Here is a 13,568-nt window from a genome sequence, read left to right on the forward strand (position 1 = left end):
CTGAGCAGCCGCCCTGCTGCGCCCGAGGGTGGTGCCGCTGGATGAGCCGCGCCTGGGCCTGAGCGGGGTGTGGGCCGCCACAGGTCCCCCCAGCGAGTCCACGTGGGCGGGGCTCATCTTTGCATCTTGGGAAAGAGAAGTGACTCAGATTTCATTAAATATCAAGCTATATCCATTTAAACAACACCACGTGCTTTGTGCCTCTAGCAAAAGCTCCATGCTTGGTGCAGAGCCTTAAAAATGCCACCTCAGGGAGAAACCAAGATGGCGGCATAGGTTAATGCCGGAGATTGCTGCCCTCGAACAACCACTTCAGAGATATAACTAAAGGACAGAACAGACAGCATCCAGAACCACAGGAAGGCTGGCTGAGTGGAAATTCTACAACTAGGAGGAAAGAGAATATCATGCCCAGACTCAGAGGAGGCGCAGTGCTGAAGTGAAATACTGAGGTGCGGAGTGCGCGCGCGGAGCGGGCTGGCAGCGGAGGGCGCGGTTGTTGTTTTCAATGGGGGCGGGGGGGGGGCGGGGGGGAGTTTCAGACTCTGAGCTCCAGATCCGGGCGAGTCTCTGGGGACCAAGACTCAAACAGGAGAGGCGGGACTGTCTGGCTTCGGTCGGAACTCGAAGGCAGCTTTCTCTCCGAGGTTTGCAGCCATTGCTGGGACTCTGAGAGGCAGAGCCCCTGGGGAAGGAACTGAGAGCAGCCATAACTGCTCCCTCCGCCCACCCTGTAGATCCTGGGGACCCGCCCCGCCCAAGCCCTGCACAGAACCATTTGCGGGATAGCCTCAGGCAAACGCTAGATTAGCACCGCCTTAGAGATCCAGCACAGAAGCCCTCCCACTGCAGACACAGCGGACTCTCATAGCCAGTTAGCCTGGAGGTCAAATCACCCCCGGTATTGCCGACATCAATCAAGGCTTAAAGGCAACAAGACTGCGCACAAAGACCACTGGGGGGTGTACCAAGAAAGCATAAAAAATGCGGAGACAAAGAAACAGGACAAAACTGTCAATGGAGGATATTGAGTTCAGAACCACACTTTTAAGGTCTCTTAAGAACTGTCTAGAAACTGCCAATAAACTTAGTAAGGCCCTCAAAAAGACTGGTGAGACCGCCGATAAATGTAGTGAGATCCTCAAGAAATCTAATGAGACCCTCGATGTTGTGATAAAGAACCAACTAGAAATTAAGCATACACTGACTGAAATAAAGAATATTATACAGACACCCAACAGCAGACCAGAGGAGCGCAAGAATCAAGTCAAAGATTCGAAATGCGAAGAAGCAAAAAACATCCAACTGGAAAAGCAAAATGAAAAAAGAATCCGAAAATATGAAGATAGTGTAAGGAGCCTCTGGGACAGCTTCAAGCGCACCAACATCAGAATTATAGGGGTGCCAGAAGGAGAGAGAGGGCAAGATATTGAAAACCTTTTTGAAGAAATAATGACAGAAAACTTCCCCCACCTGGTGAAAGAAATAGACCTACAGGTCCAGGAAGCGCAGAGAACCCCAAACAAAAGGAATCCAAAGAGGACCACACCAAGACACATCATAATTAAAATGCCAAGAGCAAAAGACAAAGAGAGAATCTTAAAAGCAGCAAGAGAAAGAAACCCAGTTACCTAGAAGGGAATACCCATATGACTGTCAGCTGATTTCTCAATGGAAACTTTGCAGGCCAGAAGGGAGTGGCAAGAAATATTCAAAGTGATGAATACCAAGAACCTACAACCAAGATTACTTTATCCAGCAAAGCTATCATTCAGAATGGAAGGTCAGATAAAGAGCTTCACAGATAAGGAAAACCTAAAGGAGTTCATCACCACCAAACCAGGATTATATGAAATGCTTAAAGGTATCCTTTAAGAAGAGGAAGAAGAAAAAAAAGGTAAAGATACAAATTATGAACAACAAATATGCATCTATCAACAAGTGAATCTAAGAATCAAGTGAATAAATAATCTGGTGATCATAATAGAATCAGGGACATAGAAAGGGAATGGACTGACTATTCTTGGGGGGGAAAGGGGTGTGGGAGATGCGGAAAGAGACTGGACAAAGATTGTGCACCTATGGATGAGGACAGTGGGTGGGGAGTGAGGGCGGAGGGTGGGGCGGGAGCTGGGAGGAGGGGAGTTATGGGGGGGCGGGGAAGAGGAACAAATGTAATAATCTGAACAATAAAGATTTAATTTAAAAAAAAATGCCACCTCAGGTGCAGCACCGAGAAACTAGTTCATAAAGGGGCCAAGGCTGGCTTTCCACAGTCAGAGGCACAAATACAGCTCCCAAGGACCCCGGGGGCCTGGCCCCTGAGGAGCTGGGTGCTTCCCTCTCCTAGGGAAGGTACGTGAAAGACACATGAAAATAGGCCTTCATGAAGGGCGGCAGGCTATTGTGGGCGTTCAGGAAGCATGTCAAATGCCCGTTGTTCCTTCTCGACACGAGCGCGAGGGTAGGCAGCGGCCAGCCTGACGGTCCTCTGAGTCTGTGGAGAGGCCTCTGTCCACACCGTGGCCCGCGGCACCACCCGGCCCAGGACCGGGTACGGGAGTCAGAGCGCAGGCAGCACTGGGGCCCCTTCATCCACGGGTATCATCTCAGCAAACCACTGACTCCTGCGGGTTGTCTCCTCGTCTGTCACTGAAACAGTAATAGTACATCACTGGGAAAAGGAAGTAAGAGCAGTTTTGGAACATTTTGTTTAATGTTTTATCCAAATATTATTACTGTTTCTTTGGTCAGAGCAAAAATTATGTCTGGATTAGACCTCGTATATGCAGAGCGCTGAACTTGGGCAACTTGGTTTTGCACCTGGGCACCTGGCCTTGGAGCAGGGAGGGGCTGCAGGGGAGCAGGGAGGGGCTGCTGGGGAGCAGGGAGGGCTGCTGGGGAGCAGGGAGGGAGGGCTGCAGGGGAGCAGGGAGGGCTGCTGGGGAGCAGGGAGGGCTGCTGGGGAGCAGGAAGGGGCTGCTGGGGAGCAGGGAGGGCTGCAGGGGAGCAGGGAGGGGCTGCAGGAGAGCAGGGAGGGCTGCAGGGGAGCAGGGAGGGGCTGCTGGGGAGCAGGGAGGGCTGCTGGGGAGCAGGGAGGGGCTTCAGGGGAGCAGGGAGGGCTGCTGGAGTGCCCAGGGCATCACCCCTCCGCCCTCTGACTCTGTCATCCGGCATGTCATCTGAATATTTCCTAAATGTGTCCCTGAACACCAAGGATTGGCCAGAAGCTGCACAGTGGCCAGTCTCCGTGTAGCCCGTGCCTCCCATCGCTGCAGCAGGCAATCCTGCATCCTCTACACGCAGCAGGTTTTAGATTTGAGGGAACGTAGGTCTCATCCACGTCTGCTCCAGAGCACTTGTGGCAGCACAGCCGTCGGGCACAGAGTGTAACAGGCCATGGACAGCGGTGTCCGGCTCTGTCCCGGCCCGACTGTCCGCAGCCTGCTGGTCTCCAGCGTCGCGGTCCCACGGACGCCCTGCAGCCCTCTCTTGCTGCATCTCTGTTCCCACTGGACGACAACATTGCTCTTGCTCCGAAACGCTAACTCACTGCCAACACTAAAGCCTGACGTGAACTCCCACCGTCGGGTCCGGAAGTGGCAAGCGGAGCTAATGCAGGGCCCGGGGCTAACGCAGGCTACGTGCTGCCTTCCATCAGCGCTGCTCACCAGGTCATCACCACGGACCACTGCGAGGGACAGAGAGCTCAGCTCGTAGTTAGCTCCCACCACTGGGACTCTCTGACCCCTGGCAGTTAGCACACAGAGGGCTGGTGTCAGTTCCTCAGTCAGTAGGTCTGGGTGGTCTGGCACTGCGTGTGTGACAGATCCTGGGTCATGCTGGCACTGCATGTGTGACAGGTCTTGTGTCATGCTGACGCTGTGTGTGTGACAGGTCCTGTGTCGTGCTGACGCTGTGTGTGTGTGACAGGTCCTGTGTCGTGCAGATGCTGTGTGTGTGACAGGTCCTATGTCATGCTGGCACTGCATATATGACAGATCCTGTGTCATGCTGGCACTGCATGTGTGACAGAACCTGTGTCATACTGGCACTGCATGTGTGACAGGCCTTGTGTCATACTGGCACTGCATGTGTGACAGATCCTGTGTCATGCTAGCACTGCATGTGTGACAGGTCCTGTGTCATACTGGCACTGCATGAATGACAGGTCCTGTGTCATGCTGACGCTGTGTGTGTGACAGGTCCTGTGTCATGCTGACGCTGTGTGTGTGACAGGTCCTGTGTCATGCTGACGCTGTGTATGACAGGTCCTGTGTCGTGCTGACGCTGTGTGTGTGACAGGTCCTGTGTCGTGCTGACGCTGTGTGTGTGACAGGTCCTGTGTCATGCTGACGCTGTGTATGACAGGTCCTGTGTCGTGCTGACGCTGTGTGTGTGACAGGTCCTGTGTCGTGCTGATGCTGTGTGTGTGACAGGTCCTATGTCATGCTGGCACTGCATATATGACAGATCCTGTGTCATGCTGGCACTGCATGTGTGACAGAACCTGTGTCATACTGGCACTGCATGTGTGACAGGCCTTGTGTCATACTGGCACTGCATGTGTGACAGATCCTGTGTCATGCTAGCACTGCATGTGTGACAGGTCCTGTGTCATACTGGCACTGCATGAGTGACAGGTCCTGTGTCATGCTGACGCTGTGTGTGTGACAGGTCCTGTGTCATGCTGACGCTGTGTGTGTGACAGGTCCTGTGTCATGCTGACGCTGTGTATGACAGGTCCTGTGTCGTGCTGACGCTGTGTGTGTGACAGGTCCTGTGTCGTGCTGACGCTGTGTGTGTGACAGGTCCTGTGTCATGCTGACGCTGTGTATGACAGGTCCTGTGTCGTGCTGACGCTGTGTGTATGACAGGTCCTGTGTCATGCTGACGCTGTGTATGACAGGTCCTGTGTCGTGCTGACGCTATGTGTGTGACGGGTCCTGTGTCGTGCTGATGGTGTGTGTGTGACAGGTCCTGTGTCGTGCTGATGGTGTGTGTGTGACAGGTCCTGTGTCATGCTGACGCTGTGTGTGTGACGGGTCCTGTGTCATGCTGACGCTGTGTGTGTGACGGGTCCTGTGTCGTGCTGACGCTGTGTGTGTGACAGATCCTATGTCGTGCTGACGCTGTGTGTGTGACAGGTCCTGTGTCATGCTGACGCTGTGTGTGTGACGGGTCCTGTGTCGTGCTGACGCTGTGTATGACAGGTCCTGTGTCGTGCTGACGCTTTTTGTGTGACAGGTCCTGTGTCATGCTGACGCTGTGTATGACAGGTCCTGTGTCGTGCTGACGTTGTGTGTGTGATGGGTCCTGGGTCGTGCTGACGCTGTGTGTGTGACAGGTCCTGTGTCATGCTGACGCTGTGTATGACAGGTCCTGTGTCGTGCTGACGTTGTGTGTGTGATGGGTCCTGGGTCGTGCTGACGCTGTGTGTGTGACGGGTCCTGTGTCATGATGACGCTGTGTGTGTGACGGGTCCTGTGTCATGCTGACTCTGTGTGTGTGACGGGTCCTGTGTCATGCTGACTCTGTGTGTGTGACAGGTCCTGGGTCGTGCTGACGCTGTGTGTGTGACGGGTCCTGTGTCATGCTGACGCAGGTCCAGGGAAGCACTGGTCTCTAAAGGGCTTAGCTGTATGTAATAAGCACACAATAAGCGTCAGGCGTTGCTCAGGATAGTCAATAGGGATTTGCTTCCTTAAAAGGCTTCCCAATTCAGTTCTGTTTGAAAATTCTCTCTCCTCCTCCCCCCGCAAGGGCCTGTCTGAATTGAGAAATAAAAAATCTGTCTCCTTCAGCTTACTTTTCTTAGAAGTTGAGACATATGGCATCACACCTGCTTCTAAACACAGCTACTTGATGTCTAACTTCTGGCAGTCCCTGCATATTTCCTCCTTGCCAATAAAGTTATTGAAATTGAAATATACCATCTGTTTGAGAGTTTGTATCAAAAAGACAGATGACACTGTTGCAGGCAGTGGCAGAGTCACCCTGCTCCCAGCAATCCGTGCACCAGGATGTCCTTCTGCGCCAGGATAGAAAAGTCCAGGTCAGAGCCCCTCATTCCCTGAAGCAACAGTAACAGCTACAGAGTCCGCCAAACGCCCTGCCACTGGGCTGGAAAAGAAACAGCAAGTTCTGTTGGCGTCATATGTGTGCACATGTTTGTACATGTGTGTGTACGTATGTGCATGTGTGCATGTGTATGCATATATGAGCATGTGTGTGCCCGCGTATGTACGCCAGTTTATGTATGTATGTATATACTCCCACTTTTCAAAAGTTCATGCTACACCACTTCACTTCTACAAAAGACCTACATTAGTACCTGTTTTCACAAACAGAAAGAAATCCGAAGAGGACTTTGACTTTTAAGAAAACAAGGAGAAAAGTGAAAATAGTGTCAGCATTTGTTTTGCTCGAGTGGTTAGAGGCAGGCCCCCCACACCCTCAGGACCTCAGTGCTCTCAGTGTCTGGGCCTTGTCTCCATGGATTTTGTGCATCCTGGCAAGACAGGTGCCGGGAGCCGGTCCATCCTTGCTGTTTCAAGGGACCTGGCGTATATAGCATACTGTTCTTAATATGTTTGCTCCCCTTAGCGCTGTGTGTTTTAACCAAGATCACCTCTCCAAGAAAGGTTGTTTCCCCAGGTAGGGATTTTCCCCTGAAGTTAGGGAGGGAATAAAACCTCTTAACTAAGTGCCAGGCGGGTAATTAATCACTTTAACTACGAACAATCATGCTTAAGCTACATAATCTTTACTCCCTGGAATGGAGATAAGAAACGCCCTAACCTTTGGAATAGAGATTGATAGGACTGGAATCAACTGGTATAAATACAGATGTAACAAGACAGAACTTAAAAGACAGAACCTACACAGAACCTAGACACAGAACCTAGAGACAAAACCTAGGGAGAGAACATGGCAAAAGATCCTGGACAGAAACTGGCAACAGCCTAGAGACAGAACCTAGCGAGAGAACCTGGCTGAAGATCCTAGAGACAGAACCTGGCTACAGAACCTGGATAGAACATGGCAAGAGAACCTGACTAGAACCTGGTGACTGAACCTGGCTGAAGAACCTAGAGACAGAACCTGGCTACAGAACCTGGATAGAACATGGCAAGAGAACCTGACTAGAACCTGGTGACTGAACCTGGCTGAAGAACCTAGAGACAGAACCTGGCTACAGAACCTGGATAGAACATGGCAAGAGAACCTGACTAGAACCTGGCAACTGAACCTGGCTGGAGATCCTAGACAGAACTTGGCTGGAGAACTGGCTACAGAACCTGTCTGGAGACCCTGACAAGAGAACCTGGCTATGATGATCACCTGAATGCTGCCTCTACAGAACCTGGACAGAACCTGGCTGGAGAACCTAGCGAGGGAACATGGCTACAGAACCTGGCTGGAGAACCTAGCAAGAGAACATAGACACAGAACCTGGCTGGAGATCCTAACCAGAACTTGGCTGGAGATCCTGGCTAGAGTTCCTGGCTAGGCTGCTGATCAACTGAATGCTGTCTCCGTGTCATTCCTTCTTCACCGACTCCGTCCACACCTTTGGGGACCCCTGGACCTGCTGGGGTTGGACCCCAGCAGACAGGTCCTTGGGTGTCAGAAAAGCATAGGAGAGTGTGTAAGGGTGTTGCACTAGCGTGGAACGGGTTCCACATGAAGTTGTCACACTTAGATAGCAGGAAGAGAGAGTCCTTCCCTCCCCCTCAGATTTCCAACCTCCGAAGCTGTCTTCTAAGCGTCCATTCCCACCGACTGGAGAGAAGGGCAGGTGTTATCCTCAGGTTCCTGTGCCTCGGCTCGGGGGGGTGTGGAGTGTGGGGACCGTTTTTCTTACTCTGTGCCTGTCAGTATAGTACATCCATAAGGAATAAGTGCTATGCAAAAAGCACAGAAAATAAGAATGCTCTCAGATTTAAACAATATGAATGCCAAAATTAGAAATTAAATAGGACTAAACATAAAGTTAAAAATCCCCCAGAGCATAGCATAAAAAGGGACTAAGAACAGAGACAAAATATGTCCAGAAAAAGAAAAGCAAAATTGAGGCCCAATGGGTGAGGTCCAGCACCTACCCAGATGATCAGGAGGGAGAAAACGAATACAGGTGTGAATCAGAGACTTTTCCAGTCGAGATGTACGTGGCTCTAGATTTAAAAGACCCACCGAGTATCCAGCCAATAAAGGAGAAAAGACCCAAATCTAGCTACACCCTTACAAAGACATTTTCAGAGAGAAAATATCAAACCGTCAATAGACAAAAGGTTGTCACCTACGAAGGAAAAGAATCCAATCTACTTGCAACCTCATTCCAGCAATGCAGAATGCCAGAAGGGGGCGCCTCCCAGCTCCTGGGAAATCATTCCAGCCTACGCGCCAGCCTGCAAGCCAGCAGCCAGCAGAAGGGCAGAAGATTCCAGATGAGCAAGGACTCAGAAAGCCCTTTCTTAGCAAATGATTTAAGGATATTGTCCAGAAAAATAAAGGAAACCAAGAAAGAAGATGACAAAGGTTAGGAACACGAGATGAAGAGATACTATCCATACTTGATAGAAGGCCATCCGGACACATAAGGATATTTTTATAGTCACTACGGTCATTCAATTAAATTATTTTAAAAATAGTGAATCGCGGAGCAGGCGCAAAGGCTCCAGGAGGGGATCCTTGGGAAGAAAGGATCATCTTCTGAAAGAAAGCGATTGAGAAACCAGGGGAAGGCTCATTGCGCCAGGGAAGAAATGAGAAAGGCAACAAGAACCTTCCAGGAAAGCACCGAGAGCGGCACAGGAAATCCACGGGCAGCACGTGAAACAGCTGTAACATGGCATGTGATTAGCATCAGAGCTGACGAGCTGTCAGACAATAGATGCCATCTGACCATGACGCTGGCATGTGCCCCTCACACACGGGACCCCTCTAGGATCAAGTCACACCAGGCGGGAGGATGGAATTCCAGCAGACAATCCGACTCAACCCTGAGCAATGCGACGTAGACATAAAAATCTAAACACTTTTCATGGTAGTTAACTTCTCAACGTCACCTGATAAAAAGGCATAGGAAGCCTGGCTGTGGATTCAGGAAAGGATGTAAATATTACTGACAGGCGTAGTTAATGACAGTATGAACATGAAAGGGGAGAGAGGATGTGGGGGATGGGAAGGTACCAAGTCCATATTTTATAGAGATGAAGAGATACTGTCCATATTTGATAGGCCATACAGACATGTAAGTATATTTTTATAGTTACAATGGTCACTCAATTAAATTATTTTAAAAATAGTGAATCGAAATCATTAGGAAGAGAGTGAGGTCAAGTAGACTGAGCTAAACCTCATCTTTCAGCTGGTGAGGCCAGCAGATAGCATCTCTAATGAGTAAATCAGGAAATTAGACATAAGTGATCATCTGGTTATGGGGTAACTGTCAGCAAAACCCCAACCACAGAATGGCAGAAAGAGCCTGCCTCTGAGAGGTGATGGCAAAGATTAGTGTAAGAGACTAGACAAAAACAAGAAGCTAATATTTTAATTGAAAACAAAGAAAGGAATAAATATTATAAATATGCATGTGGGAATGCAACTTTAATTGGAAACCTGTCAGGAATTGAGGCAGATTTCCCGTGTTTCTGTTTCCATGCAGGCACACACATGTGCATGTACACACACACACACATGCACCCCTTTTCTTCTTCCTTCTGATACCTACTTACTCTTGGTTTCTGCTCCAGTTTGCCAGGACCCCTTTATCATTCAGGGTGCAGGCCAGAAAGAGTCCAGACCCAATTAGGAAGAGACTCCTGTCAAAGGTGGGGCCAGGCTAAGGGAACCGGATGAAGGCTGGGAGCACGCTGGGCGTCACCAGACGCCACGGGCTGAGGCAGGGAGTCAGGGAACGGGAGAGGGCTTGGCTTTCCTGGGGAGTTGCCCTGCGGGGCTGAGCCCTTCTGAGAAGAATGAACCACTGCCAGTCACAGCCAGATGGGCGGGAGCCAGGGCAAAAAAAGACCTCATCTCTCTCCCAAGCAAGGTGCCCAAGGCGGAGAGTGGCCAGGATTTGGAGGGGCAAAGGACAAACAGCAGCACCCCCTCCTGGCCTGGACTGAACTGGGCTTTTTTCCCGTGAAGCCCTTTGTCACATCCCTCCGTGTAGGTGCTTTAGTTACTTTATTTCCGAGTTCAGATTTCTGCTGAGTGAATGCGAGCCCTCAGAGTCCTCATGGCCGGGCCGTGGACCAGCTGCCCTTGGGGCCGCTGCCTGGTCCCAGCAGCTGTATGGGAAGTGGGGGCGTGGGGGAGAGGGACGGGGAAAAGTATGACAGCCTCCCTCCGGGTGGAGCCACTTCACCTGCTGGCAGGTCTAAAACAGATGCAGGTATGGCGCACGTATCACATACAAACTAAGAGACACTCATTGTAACATTGTGATGACTTGCCTCAGGGCTCACGTGTTAAGGTTTATAGAGTCCTCTGTGACCCAGGCATGGTGAGGTGCTTCACGGGATACCATGTGATCTGCATGACGAGGCCACACCTGGTGGCAGAGGTCAGGCAGCCTGCTAGAGGGAGCCCAGTGATGGATGCGCCGTGGGGGCTGCCTTTCACCCAGCCCGGGCAAGACTCTGGACTCAGGCTACTGATCGCTGAACACCATGCTGCCCACATCTGTGAGAAACAAAAGGAAAGCTAGCATCATCTTTTTTCTTTCTTTGTTTATTTTTTTTTGGAGAGAGTGGAAGCGAGTGGGAGGGGGAGAGAGAGGGAGAAAGAGAGAGAGAGAGAGAGAGAGAGAGAGAGAGAGAGAGAGAGAGAGATGAGAGAGACACAGTGATTGGTTGCCTCCAGCACACACCTAGGCTGGGAATCCAACCTGCAACCCAGGTAAGTGCCCTTGACTTTGAATGGAACCCGAGACCCTCCAGTCGGCCAGCTGACACTCTAACCACTGAGCGCACCAGCCAGGGCAGCAGCATCTTTTAAAAGAGCTTATCTTTGGGGAGAGTTTCCTTCTTTCCAGCACACTGGCTACCCCAGATGCCTCTGAGGTAAAGTGCATACAGGATCTGCCCGATTATGTCTTACAACTGCACGTGACTCCACCTACGTGTATCTCAGAACAAAGCTAAATAAATGTCATAGGACTCACCTACTCAGTGAACAGACCTGCTGGCAGCCCCTGTTCCGGGTGCTGGGAGGGAGCAGAGAAGGGCAGACATGCGCCCTGACCTCCCATGAAAGCGGCTTCTCCAGACTTCACTCTGCCAGGTTGCTTGTAGTTCAAGTCATTAAATCCATGCTTATTCCGTAAATGGTGATTAGAAAGTATTCACTTACTAACCTCTTGCAAAGTAGGTCTGATGGGTTTCTCTGGGTTACTTAGCAAGAGTTACAGTGCTTGTGAACAGCAAACCTGTCCCTGGTGGTAGCTGAGTGGTCCCCTCTTCTCCCCACCCAGTCTAGAACGCCCGGGATTAAATGCGCTACTCGGCAGCTTGCAAGCTCTAACTCCGTCTTCCCGCTCCTTGCCCAGGTGGGAGAGCGCCCCCAGGAAGCCGTGACACAGGCCGCGGTCTGAGCCGGTGGCTGTCCCTGATGAGTCACAGACCCTGGCGAATGCTCCCGGAAGAAGGCGCTTCTCCCGACCCTTCCACCGCCCTGGAGAGCCCAGCCGGCCGGGGGGATGCAGGCAGCCCAGGGAGCCCCGCGGCCCCCGCAGCGCTGAGGGGCGCCCCTCCGGCGGCGTTTCCGTCCAGACTCCCAGCTTCTCCCCAGGATGTCCTGCAACCGCACGTCCGCGGAGACGTTTGAATCCCTGCCGTCCAACGGGAGCCACGCGTGGGAGGCGGCGGCGGCGCCGCTCCGGGGGTGCCTGGCCGGCCTCCTGGTGCTGATGATCGCGGTGGGCTTCCTCGGCAACTCCGTGGTCTGCGTCATCGTGTACCAGCGGCCGGCCATGCGCTCCGCCATCAACCTGCTGCTGGCCACGCTGGCCTTCTCGGACATCATGCTGTCGCTGTGCTGCATGCCCTTCGCGGCCGCCACGCTGGTCACCGTGCGCTGGCGCTTCGGCGACTCCTTCTGCCGGCTCTCGGCCGCGCTCTACTGGCTCTTCGTCCTGGAGGGCGTGGCCGCCCTGCTCATCATCAGCGTGGACCGCTTCCTCATCATCGCCCAGCGCCAGGACCGGCTGACCCCGCGGCGGGCCAAGGCGATCATCGCCGCGTCCTGGGCGCTGTCCTTCTGCGTGTCGGCGCCCTCGCTGGCCGGCTGGACCCTGGTGGAGGTGCCCGCGCGGGCCCCCCAGTGCGTGCTGGGCTACACCGAGCTCCCGGCCGGCCGCGCCTACGTGGTGACGCTGGTGGTGGCCGCCTTCTTCGCGCCCTTCGGCGTCATGCTGGGCTCCTACCTGGGCATTCTGCACGCCGTGCGCAAGAACGCGGTCCGCGTGCGCAACCAGTCCGACACCCTGGACCTGCGGCAGCTCGCCAGGGCCGGCCTGCGGCGGCGCCAGCGGCAGCAGCAGATCAGCTTGGACTTGAGTTTCAAAACCAAGGCCTTCACCACCATCCTCATCCTCTTCGTGGGCTTCTCCCTGTGCTGGCTGCCGCACGCCGTCTACAGCCTCCTGTCCGTGTTCAGCAGGCGGTTCTACTGCAGCCCCTCCTTCTACACCACCAGCTCCTGCGTCCTGTGGCTCGGCTACATCAAGTCTGTCTTCAACCCCATCGTCTACTGCTGGAGGATCAAAAAGTTCCGCGAGGCCTGCATAGAGCTGCTGCCCCAGACCTTCCAGATCCTCCCCAGAGTGCCTGAGCGCATCCGAAGGCGCGTCCAGCCCAGCACCATCTACACCTGCAACGAAAACCAGTCCGCTGTCTAGGGAGAGGCGGGCGGGTGGAGGGGGCACAGGGCCTGGCTGACCTGCTCTGCCCCCTGGCATCTGAGCCCCAGTGGGCATCCTGTGGCCGCCAATGAAGCACAAAGGTACTCATTTGTGAGCAGAGGAGCCCGGCTCCCTTGCAGGGTGAATGATTTCCGTGTTCTGCTGCAGGAGAGCAGGGTGGGTCTGATGGAGACTTCGGGAGGAAGGCGCTGGGAACTGGAGGGAGCAGGGAGTGGGCAGAAAGTCAGGGAAGAGGAGGGAGCAGGGGGTGGGTGGGCTGAGTGTGGGCAGGAGGAAGTCTCTGCTTAAGAGAAACCCTGTGATTTCTTTACATTGATCACATGAGCGTTTCCAACCAGGCCACATCGTCCTTTCTGTAAACCAAGATCACGCTGGGAGCAGAGGGAGCCGGTGCCTCTCAGCTCCCGGGAGGGCACGTGGGAGACCCCGGGGCAGCTCAGCTGAGAGAAGCCCAGGGAGGGCTGGGTGTGTACCCCGCCTCTCCTGCCGCCCAGCACACCCTGTCTCTGGGCCTGGGGCCTCCATCCTCCCTGTCTGCCAGGACTGTCCCTCTGCCCGTCTCTTTCCCTTGCTGCTCCCCAAGCCTCCCTTTGTTCTCTCTGCTTCTCTCTCCAGGGGGCAGAAAAGGCACAGTCCT

At 53.2% G+C, this 13,568-nt stretch overlaps 1 protein-coding gene across 1 annotated transcript in view; it reads left to right on the forward strand.

Moving 5' to 3' along the window:
- Positions 1 to 13,173, forward strand: part of GPR45 (G protein-coupled receptor 45) — a 93,852-nt gene extending 80,679 nt beyond the window's left edge. Inside the window, exon 3 of the mRNA XM_059658936.1 lies at positions 11,558 to 13,173. Within this exon, the coding sequence (XP_059514919.1) occupies positions 11,801 to 12,907 (1,107 nt within the window). The 5' untranslated portion in view covers positions 11,558 to 11,800 and the 3' untranslated portion in view covers positions 12,908 to 13,173. The remainder of the gene's footprint in view (positions 1 to 11,557) is intronic.
- Positions 13,174 to 13,568: the final 395 nt, after the last annotated feature.

This window comes from Myotis daubentonii, chromosome 12, assembly GCF_963259705.1.
Source record: "Myotis daubentonii chromosome 12, mMyoDau2.1, whole genome shotgun sequence".
NCBI classification, from domain to species: Eukaryota; Metazoa; Chordata; class Mammalia; order Chiroptera; family Vespertilionidae; genus Myotis; species Myotis daubentonii.